Genomic DNA, 10,988 nt, shown 5'->3' with positions numbered 1-10,988 from the left:
TGTGATATGCGCAGCCACATAAACATTGGCATTATTAGCCTAGGCCTACTCAAGCAATGCGAAATGTTATTGGTGACATACACGTGTTTAGCAGATGTTATTCGAGGTGTGTTTATGTTATTTGTATTAACTACACAACCCATTACTGGCACCGACTCTTTATTATACGACGTGTGAATTATATAGTCGAAAATAGAATACATTTTTTTTTATCGCCTGCTCCAATTCGTGGTTATGCACGCGGAACCTTTCTCATCGATTCAGGTGGCACATCGGATGAAATTTCTCTGCGCACTCACTCAGCAAGCGCCGCATTTTTGCAAACATGGCAGCACAGGTGAGTCGGCATCATGCATTTGTAAAAAATAATTAGCAATGTCCTCCCCTCTTCTTGAGACCGTAAACTGTAGCAGTGTTACATTTATTATGCGAATATGTTAGACTTCTTCGCTTTCTCAGATATTGCCCTGAACAGGATGATAGTGTTGGGAAGTTATATGAATGAAGCTAGCTAGCTACCGTTAGCTAGCTAACGCGCAACCGTAAGCGTGCTAGCAAACGGTATTGTACCTTTTTTAGGAGTCGACATAGGAAAAATGTACTAATTTAATGGCGCAGATAATGTTATTGCTGCAAAGTTGACTACCAGCTTGAGATGCAATGTAATGTTGAGAGTTGCCTTAGTAAAGCTAATGTTAGTTATCATTGAATGGCCAGCGGTTTACGGTTTGGGCGAACTTTGTTGTCCTATCACTATGACAACCAATTGATCGACTGAACATATCTAGTTAAGCTCATCGTTTCAATACTTCTCAGCGTTAGTTTACTTGCCCAAACTTACCTCAATAATCAGAACTCTAACGTTATCACAATGAAACAGATGGCGACGACGAAGGTTCCAGAAGTCCGTGACATCACCAGGATTGAGAGAATCGGTAAGGGTCACGAAGTAACAACGTTAGTAAATTGAACTCTTGCTAAGTCCAGAGATGTTTTGCCTTGTATTTAGACAAGTATCTAAATCATTAACTCAATATTTCACTGTTTTTCCACCTCTTACCTGATGTGACTACATTTTTGTATTCCCCCCTTTAGGAGCTCATTCTCACATCCGTGGGCTTGGGTTGGATGATGCCTTGGAACCTCGTCAGGTAAACAACCAACAATCACCATCAGCCTTTCTCAAACTACTGTGACACCACTCAGACACTGGGCCCATGTTTTGTTGTCCCCCTTACATCATCTGACCTGCTTCTCATTCTCTTCCTTCTCTCTTCTCTCCCCCCTCCAGGTGTCCCAGGGGATGGTTGGCCAGCTGGCGTCCCGTCGTGCAGCTGGTCTCATCCTGGAGATGATTAAAGATGGCCACATCGCTGGCAGGGCTGTCCTGATTGCTGGCCAGCCTGGCACTGGGAAAACTGCCATCGCTATGGGTATGGCTCATATTATTATGTTAAAGATGCACTATGCAGAAATCACAATGCTGTTTCCTGGTTGCTAAAATTCTAATAATAGTTAGCTTCATTTCAGTTTGTGACTAAACAAGCAAGTGAAGTGTAGAGAATAATTGTACTATCTAAACCACTGTGAAATATATTTTAGTACCCAAAAAGATTGTATTTTCAGCTGTTTTGAAGCTGGTGTACAAAACTGAAAGTAAAAGATGCAAAAACATTAGAATGTGAAGCATAGAAATAGTGCACATAGAAAATACACTGTTAAAAAAATAAAGGGAACACTAAAATAAGACATCCTAGATCTGAATTAATTAAATATTCTTAATAAATACTTTTTTCTTTACATAGCTGAATGTGCTGACAACAAAATCACACAAATAATCAATGGAAATCAAATTTATCAACCCATGGCGGTCTGGATTTGGAGTCACACTCAAAATTAAAGTGGAAAACCACACTACAGGCTGATCAAACTTTGATGTAATGTCCTTAAAACAAGTCAAAATGAGGCTCAGTAGTGTGTGTGGCCTCCCTACAACGCCTGGGCATGCTCCTGAAGAGGTGGCAGATGGCCTCCTGAGGGATCTCCTCCCAGACCTGGACTAAAGCATCTGCCAACTCCTGGACAGTCTGTGGTGCAATGTGGCGTTGGTGGATGGAGCGAGACATGTGCTCAATTGGATTCAGGTCTGGGGAACGGGCGGGCCCAGTCCATAGCATCAATGCCTTCCTCTTGCAGGAACTGCTGACACACTCCAGCCACATGAGGTCTAGCATTGTCTTGCATTAGTGGGAACCCAGGGCCAACCACACCAGTATATGGTCTCACAGGGGGTCTGAGGATCTCATCTCGGTACCTAATGGCAGTCAGGCTACCTCTGGCGAGTACATGGAGGGCTGTGCGGACTCTAAAGAAATGCCATCCCACACCATGACTGACCCACCGCCAAACCGGTCATGCTGGAGGATGTTGCAGGCAGCAGAACATTCTCCAGAGCATACAAGTGACCAAAATATCAGCCAGGAAGCATAGGAACTGAGAAGTGGTCTGTGGTCACCACCTGCAGAGCCACTCCTTTATTGGGGGTGTCTTGCTAATTGCCTATTTCCACCTGTTGTCTATGCCATTTGCACAACAGCATGTGAAATTTATTGTCAATCAGTGTTGCTTCCTAAGTGGACAGTTTGATTTCACAGAAGTGTGGTTGACTTGGAGTTACATTGTGTTGTTTAAGTGTTCCCTTTATTTTTTTGAGCGGTGTATATTCCGCAGGCCTCCCGAATGGCGCAGCGGTCTAAGGCGTCACTACAGACCCATGTTCGATCCCAGGCTGTGTCGCAGCCAGCTGCTACCGGGAGACCCATGAGGCGGCGCACAATTGGCCTAACGTCGCCTGGGATTAGGGGAGGTTTTGGCCGTCCGGGATGTTGTTGTCCCATCGCAATCTAGCGACTCCTTGTGGTGGGTCGGGTGCATGCAAGCGGTCTTCGGTCGCCAGCGGTTGCCAGGTGTTTCCTCCGACACATTGGTGCGGCTGGCTTCCCGGTTAAGCAAGCAGTGTGTCAAGTAGCAATGCAGATTGGCACATTGCTACTTGGCCCATTGTAACTACCAATTCTATATCAAGAAAAAGGCCTACCTTCAAACTCACTGCCTCTGCTTGACATGGGAACATCAAAAGAAATCAGCCAAGACCCCAGAAAAAAATTGTAGACCTCCACAAGTACCAAGTTCGTCTGTACAATCAATAGTACGCAAGTATAAACACCATGGGACCGTGCAGCCTCATACCACTCAGGAAGGAGGCGTGTTCTGTCTCCTAGAGATGAACGTACTTTCTTGCGAAAAGTGCAAATCAATCCTAGAACAACCGCAAAGGACCGTGTGAAGATGCTGGAGGAAACTGGTACAAAAGTATCTATATCCACAGTTTAACCCAAATCAACATAACATGAAAGGCCGCTCAGCAATGGAGAAGCCATTGCTCAAAAATCGCCATCAAAACAGCCAGACTAAGGTTTGCAACTGCACATGGGAACAAAGATGGTGAATTGTCCTCTGTTCTGGTGAAACAAAAATATAACTGTTTGGCCATAATGACCATAGTTATGTTTGGAGGAAAAAGGGGGAAGGCTTTGCAAGCCGAAGAACACTCATCCCAACCTTGAAGCACGTGGGTGGCAGCATCATGTTGTTGGTGCTTTGCTGCAGGAGGGACTGGTGCACTTCACGAAATAGAGGGCATCATGAGGGTAGAAAATGAGGTGTATATATTGAAGCAACATCTCAAGACAACAGTCAAGAAGTTAAAGCTTGGTTGAAAATGGGTCTTTCAAATGGACAATAACCCCAAGCATACTTCCAAAGTTGTGGCTTAAGGACAACAAAGTCAAGGTATTGAAGTGGCCATCGCAAAGCCCTGACCTAAATCCTATATAAAATGTGTGGGCAGAACTGAAAAAGGGCGTGCGAGCAAGGAGACCTTCAAACCTGACTCAGGTACACCAGCTCTGTCAGGAGGAATGTGACAAAATTCACCCAACTTATTGTGGAAGGCTACCTGAAACCCTTGACCCAAGTTAAACAATTTAATGGCAGTGCTACCAAATACTAATTGAGTGTATGTAAACTTCTGACCCAATGGGAATGTGATGAAGGAAATCAAATCTGAAATAAATCATTCTCTCTACTATTATTCTGACATTTCACATTAGAATAAAGTGTTGATCCTAACTGACCTAAGACATGGACTTTTTACTAGGATTAAATGTCAGGAATTGTGAAACTGAGTTTAAATGTATTTGGCTAAGGTGTATGTAAACCTCTGACTTCAACTGTGTGTGTTTGTGTGTGCTGCTCGAGTAAAACATATACAATCTCGGTTTACCAACAACCTATCCAAACAATCGACCAGTCGTCTAATTGGGGGCAGCCCTATTGCAGTTTTAAATCTCTCTTGATTACAGCTGTCTGATTTGATGTTTTCTCCATCAACTTATTCTGTTCCTGGTTTTCTTTCTCATCATTCTAATGACTGTTTTTTTTCTGTTTCATTAATGGGACTTGCGAAAGAGAAAGTCCCCACTTTAAATATTTTAATGATCATTTCTGACTTTACTGTTATTCAGCACACTACTCTTAAACCGTTTAAGCTTTAAAACGTTTGATAACATAATTAAAAAACTTATTACATTTTTCTATCAAAAAAAAAACTTGGCAACATTCATGGGATTTCTTCAACGTTCTAAAGATCTCATTGTTAAAAAACACCCAGACAACCAACATTCTATTCACTGTATAAAAAAAAATATTTAAAAAAATACGTTTTTGTTTACACATCAGCTACATTGACCACCTTCCCAAGACGTTTGACAAACTTACTGGGTGTGGAATCTTGGTCTACTTCTCTGATTTTCACATCTAAAATCATAACAGAAATATCTTATACCGATCAAACGTTACAGCTGTTTTTGTAACCGCATTGACTACATTAAAGAAATCACTGTCATTTTGACCACTTTCCAGACTAGTTAGAGCCCATTATATAGAGCGTTAAATCTTAGTCTGCTTTTCAAATTTTAAATCAGAACACTTCTTCCACTACCACAAATCATTTTAAAAAGCTAACTCAAGTCCTAACATTTTTCTTCATGGTGAGTTAAGCATCATCAAAATTAGATTTGATGAAAATGATTTGGATTTACCTGTTTATTTGACTCTGTTGATGATGGTGATCCCTCTATTGCCTGTCCAGGTATTGCCCAGTCCCTTGGCACAGACACCCCCTTCACAGCCATGGCCGGCAGTGAGATTTTCTCTCTGGAGATGAGCAAGACCGAGGCCCTCAGCCAGGCCTTCAGGAAAGCCATCGGAGTCCGGATCAAGTGAGTTCAGTCTTCTCAGTTTACTTTATTGGCCTAATTTGGGAATTTGTCATGTTTTAAGTTAACAATCAACATTTATTTACCATAGTGTGTGAGAACGAGGGAATGGAGTATACATTAGTGTTTCGTTTTGGTATGTTTTTGTTCTCAAATTAATTGATATTCATGGCGTGTGTGTTTGCAGAGAGGAGACTGAGATCATTGAAGGAGAAGTGGTGGAGATTCAGATTGACAGACCAGCCACTGGAACGGTGAGTTTTGATTCAGCCCCCCTCTCAGCTCTCTCTCTGTGCTCTGTCTCCCTATGTTTAGTGTGAGACATACTCATAAGGTGTATATTGGAGAGATGTACTGATGGTCCAATTGAATTTGAGTCTGTGATTGTCTTCTAATAAGACTCAATCCTTTAGAGAGACAGATTGGTGATAAGAGCGAAACGGGTCTCTTAGTATTTAATTTAACAGCAGCAGCCTTATTATAGATGCGTATCACCGTGAAAGGATATTAATTTCAGGGAGTTGGTAATATGATTTCTTGGAATATTTTTGACTACACAATGTTTCATACGTTATTTAAACTTCAGTGTTCATTCGTTGCTCAATACATCACACAGCGGCAGAGTTTTTAGCACACTTGAGTTTAAAGTATCAAACTAAATGTTTTGTCACATGTACCATCTTTCCCAGTACACTTTCTAACCTGTTGTTGCTGCTTGTAGGGTGCTAAAGTGGGTAAGCTGACCCTGAAGACTACAGAGATGGAGACTATCTATGACCTGGGCAGTAAGATGATCGAGAGCCTCAGTAAAGAACGAGTTCAGGCAGGGTGAGTTCTTCTAAAGTGTAGTACACACATCATCCACTAAGGGCTGTAGTACACACTCATCACTGAGACATAACAAATAAAATAGCATTAGTTATTGGACAGGTCCGGGTAGATCCTCCCGGTTTTGGTCGGTTTTCCTTCACTTGGTGCCTAATGAACACGATAAAGATCTTTATTCTGCACACTGTGGTATTATGACTTTGAGTTCATTCATTCAGCTCTATAAATCCAAAGACTTGACCTAATGTGCTGATCTCCAACTCTTTCCCAGGGATGTAATCACCATTGATAAAGCCACAGGGAAGATTAGCAAGCTGGGCCGCTCCTTCACCAGAGCCAGAGACTACGATGCTATGGGAGCACAGGTACATATTGGTCCTAGACACTTGTGTTTACAGTGGCGCAATACAACTGAACATTGAATCAAGCTCCACTGAGTTATAGTCAGCAGCACTGCTACCATGACTTTGCGTTAAAGTGAATTTACAATTGCCTAGGATTCATGTTTTAATTATGGCTTCTGTGAGAGAGAAAAAATCTACTGTTTGCGTTGTGCTCCTCCAGACACAGTTTGTCCAGTGTCCTGAGGGGGAGCTACAGAAGAGGAAGGAGGTGGTGCACACAGTGTCCCTCCATGAGATAGATGTCATAAACAGCCGTACACAGGGGTTCCTGGCCCTGTTCTCTGGTGATACCGGAGAGATCAAGTCTGAGGTCCGCGAACAGATTAATGCAAAGGTGTCTGAGTGGAGGGAGGAGGGCAAGGCTGAGATCATCCCTGGGGTGAGTGTGTGTGTGTTTGGTGGTATCCAAGACAGACTAAGCCTAGTCATGGACTTAAAGCTTGCTCAATTCTCCATTGACAGTGGGTTTTTTTTTAGTCTAGGACTAGACTTAATCTATGCCTGGAAAACTGGCCTGAAATAGTAAGTGTTTAATGTTCAATTCAAAGCCTTTCTTGAGTGAGTTCTTAATTTGTGTCATTCCAGGTGCTGTTCATCGACGAGGTGCACATGCTGGACATGGAGTGTTTCTCTTTCCTGAACCGAGCCCTGGAGAGTGACCTTTCACCTGTCCTCATCATGGCCACCAACAGAGGCATCACACGGTAATCTTCTACCCTACAGTCTTCGACTGCTCCCACTATCATCTGGGTGTGGATATGGGCCACAGAAAGAACATGTTGGTGACATGTTTAGAACCAGCGTAAAGATAAAATATAATTTTGCCTGTAGTTTAAAGGGGCAATATGTGATAGGTTCATCCATTTTTAGAAGTTTATATAATGATACTGTTTATACCATTTATTCTTGGAAGAATATAACTTAAGTCTAGCCTCATTAGTTTAGAACCCAAAATATAAGCTTGTTTTACTCCACAGTTTGTGAACAATGGGTCAATCATAGATGATTTCAATCCATTTCTGACTGACACCCCTTTTGATTTGAACGAAACCTTCCATAGATGTTTGCCCATTTCTGAAGTGGTCAGAAAGTTACTTTTTGGACCTGAATGCCAAATTCAGGAGTGCTCAAAGTTGACCCATTTTGCATACCCCACCCTACCATGAGACATCCATGTCTTCATCACTGAATAAGACAAACAGTCATTTTAATATAATTGTAATGTTTTTGAACAGGGTAATCTGACTATTTTAGAATATCTTGAATTGTATTTAAAAAAAATAAATGTTTTTAACCTTTTTAACATCCATGATCTTAAAAACGTTCGTTCATATACAGTTCCGTGAAAAAGTGTTTGCCCCCTTGCAGATTTTTAAAATATTTTTGCAGATTTTTTACAGTGAATGTTATCAGGTCTGATAGAGCCTCCCGAGTGGCGCAGACGTCTAAGGCACTGCAGTGTTAGAAGCATCACTACAGATCCCATCGCGCTTTAGCGACTCCTTGTGGCGGGCCGGGTGCATGCACACTAACTTTGGTCACCAGCTGTACAGTGTTTCCTCCAACACATTGGTGCGGCTGGCTTCCGGGTTAAGCGAGCAGTGTGTCAAGAATCAGTGCGACGTGGCAGGGTTGTGTTTCGGAGGAAGCATGGCTCTCGACCTTCGCCTCTCCAGAGTCTGTACAGGAGTTGCAGCAATGGGACAAGACTGTAACTACCAATTGTATATCACGGGGAAAAGGGGTACAAATTTAAATTAAATAATTCTGATGCAGAGCAGAATTCATGGTTCCTTCAATGATGGAAAGTTTTCCAGAGGTAGCAAAGCATCTCCAAACCATGAGGTTGTTACTGTAGAATTTAATGTTTGGTTTTCTTGAGACAAAACGGGGCCCATGTCGTCCAGTTCTACCACAGGCAAATATGTATGGAAGGTTTTCTTCAAATCAATAGGAATGTTGTCAGAAAGTGATTGAATTCATATAGAACAACCTCGGTGAAATTATAAACAAACACTGTATAGCCTCAAACATGGTTAACTATGATATCATGGATGGTCCTTAAATCGATAGCCCTGTCTATGAATTTGAGATTGATTCCATTTCTCCAGGCCCGTCCCTCAGCTGTTTACTGAAACAGAGGTGGGGTGGTGAACGCTTTATTGTTTGGACTGCAGATTGTCCGTTTAAAGTAGTGCTTCTCAAGAACTTTCCTTGGCCTTAAACTGTATGTGTGGTAAATACTTTCTCTTAACTCCTCTGTTCTGTCAGTATCCGAGGCACCAACTACCAGAGTCCCCATGGTATCCCTATAGATCTACTGGACCGCCTCCTCATCATTGCTACCTCCCCCTACACTGAGAAAGAGACACGGCAGATCCTCAAGATCCGGTAAAAATCACCCCTCTAACACCAAGCCAGTGCTTTAGCAAGCAAGCAAACAAACAAGCTGCACCATGACTTACATGATATAAGTTTGCAGACAGTCTGCAAAGTGATTGAAACTTATGTTCAAGGCTGATTCCGGATGAAAACCTATTCCCATATTGGACTGAAACACAGTTTCTATTCTGTGTCCCTGTCCAGGTGTGAGGAGGAGGATGTGGAGCTGAGTGAGGAGGCTCACACTGTCCTGACACGTATCGGCCAGGAGACATCGCTGCGTTACGCCATCCAGCTTATCAGCACCGCAGGCCTGGTGTGTCGCAAGCGCAGGGTGAGTCTCAGCCAATTCATTCATATACACACTTACCTAGTGATGCACGGGGTGAGCCAAGCCTCTCACATTCATACACACACTGATGTAAGAATTACTCTGAATTCTCTCTGCATTCCAAACAGTCACATAGTATGCATTCTCATGTTTGTTTCTCCTTATATATCCTTATTTTACCTGCTTCATTGTTTAATGCAGTTCATATTCATTCAAGTATAATTCATTTATTGAAAGACAGAACTAGCAGATAGCTGGGCAGGGCATCCCTAGTCTCCTTGATTACTGCTTTCTTGCTGTGGAACGATTTCTATGTTGATGCTGTGAGTTGCCAGTGTGTGATAATGTTTGTGCTTCTCTCTCAGGGAACAGAGGTGCAGGTGGAGGACATTAAGAGGGTCTACTCTCTCTTCCTGGACGAGTCCAGATCCTCACAGTACATGAAGGAGTACCAAGATTCATTCCTTTTCAATGAAACAACACGTGAGTCTGCTGTTCATCTGTCTGTTTGTCATAGAGCAGTGTTTCTTAATCCTGGTCCTGGGGACCCAAAGGGGTGCACATTTGTTTTTGCCCTAGCACTACACACCTGATTCCACTTAGACCCAGTTCCAAAGCTGATGGGAGTTCCTGTATTGTGTGAGGTGGACATTTGGATTCTTAAAGCAACTTTGATAGAAGTTGTCAACTTACAGTGAAAACATTTGACAAGGTCATAAAATGCTACTACGTGAACAGATGCCTAACCTACATCTATGGGAAATGCACCTCATAGATGTACTTTTAGGGCAGGTGTAATGGGTATAGTGACTCTTACTGTATCTCTTTTTGATTTTCAGAACCTACAATGGACACCTCTTAATTGATACGGACTGCAGATAATTTTTATAGCACGTTCTCCTGTGAAGTTCTTCTGTTTTTTGTTTTGTTGCCATACTCCATTTCTCTGATACTGTGTTGACTTAGCTTTGTCTTTAAATGCCGTTTATTGTTTCATTGAGTTAAAGTGTACATGAAACCTACTTTTTGATTAAATGTTGTTTTTCCTCATAGATTTTATATAATTGCCTAAAATGTAGTGTTGTCATGCATTGATTTACAACGCTTAACTTCATGAAACAAAGGCAATGTAGATGTTGTCAATGTTCTTTTAAAGAGGTGAGTAAAAGGTTTTTGATTTGAAAGAAATACAGTTTCTCTGTCACAAAGACCTCAAGTGCTATGTACAATACATCCACCTTCTCCCTACTACAAAGCTAGCCTCATGGGGTACCCCTTTTGTTACGTCAGGATGTGGTTTGCTTTTTATTTTTTATTTTGAAATAAAATTAGTATCTCAAAGACCGAAGTTGGCACTGCCTCTTTCGTCTGTGCATCTGTACTGCAGATGGCAGTGAAGGACCATGTCTCATGTCCATCTCTGAAGCACAAGGGTCCTCTGTGGCTCGTTACAGGTTCTTCATTAGAGCTGGAAATTGCCATGGACCTCACAATATATTATCACAGTACTTGGGTGCTGATACCAGTGGTGGAAAAAGTACCCAATCGTCATACTTCAGTAAAAGTAAAGATGCGTTAATAGAAAATGACTCAAGTGAAAGTCACCCAGTAAAATACTACTTGAGAAAAAGTGTAAAAGTATTTGGCTTTTAAATATACTGAAGTATCAAAAGTAAATGTAATTCATAAAATGTACAAAAGTAC

The 10,988-nt window shown here is 41.9% G+C and overlaps 1 protein-coding gene across 1 annotated transcript; it reads left to right on the top strand.

Moving 5' to 3' along the window:
* The first annotated feature begins 216 nt into the window (after positions 1 to 216).
* Positions 217 to 10,628, top strand: ruvbl2 (RuvB-like AAA ATPase 2). Its single transcript, XM_046295281.1, has 14 exons — positions 217 to 337; positions 881 to 935; positions 1,096 to 1,151; positions 1,292 to 1,433; positions 5,213 to 5,342; positions 5,527 to 5,593; positions 6,061 to 6,167; positions 6,439 to 6,532; positions 6,732 to 6,950; positions 7,157 to 7,275; positions 8,843 to 8,962; positions 9,158 to 9,287; positions 9,650 to 9,767; positions 10,124 to 10,628. The coding sequence occupies exons 1-14, from the start codon at positions 326 to 328 to the stop codon at positions 10,144 to 10,146; spliced, it is 1,392 nt and encodes a 463-aa protein (XP_046151237.1). The 5' UTR covers positions 217 to 325; the 3' UTR covers positions 10,147 to 10,628.
* Positions 10,629 to 10,988: the final 360 nt, after the last annotated feature.

The sequence above is a fragment of the Oncorhynchus gorbuscha genome, linkage group LG02, assembly GCF_021184085.1.
Source record: "Oncorhynchus gorbuscha isolate QuinsamMale2020 ecotype Even-year linkage group LG02, OgorEven_v1.0, whole genome shotgun sequence".
Taxonomy (NCBI): domain Eukaryota; kingdom Metazoa; phylum Chordata; class Actinopteri; order Salmoniformes; family Salmonidae; genus Oncorhynchus; species Oncorhynchus gorbuscha.
The sequence above is the reverse complement of the archived record's forward strand: the minus strand, read 5'-3'. Positions and strand labels throughout refer to the sequence as shown.

What these genes read in the sequence shown, in the direction of transcription:
- ruvbl2 (XM_046295281.1), top strand. An exon ending in GCCATCGGAGTCCGGATCAA is followed by an intron (nt 5,343 to 5,526) that starts GTGAGTTCAGTC and finishes GTGTGTTTGCAG; the next exon opens with AGAGGAGACTGAGATCATTG. An exon ending in AGGCTGAGATCATCCCTGGG is followed by an intron (nt 6,951 to 7,156) that starts GTGAGTGTGTGT and finishes GTGTCATTCCAG; the next exon opens with GTGCTGTTCATCGACGAGGT.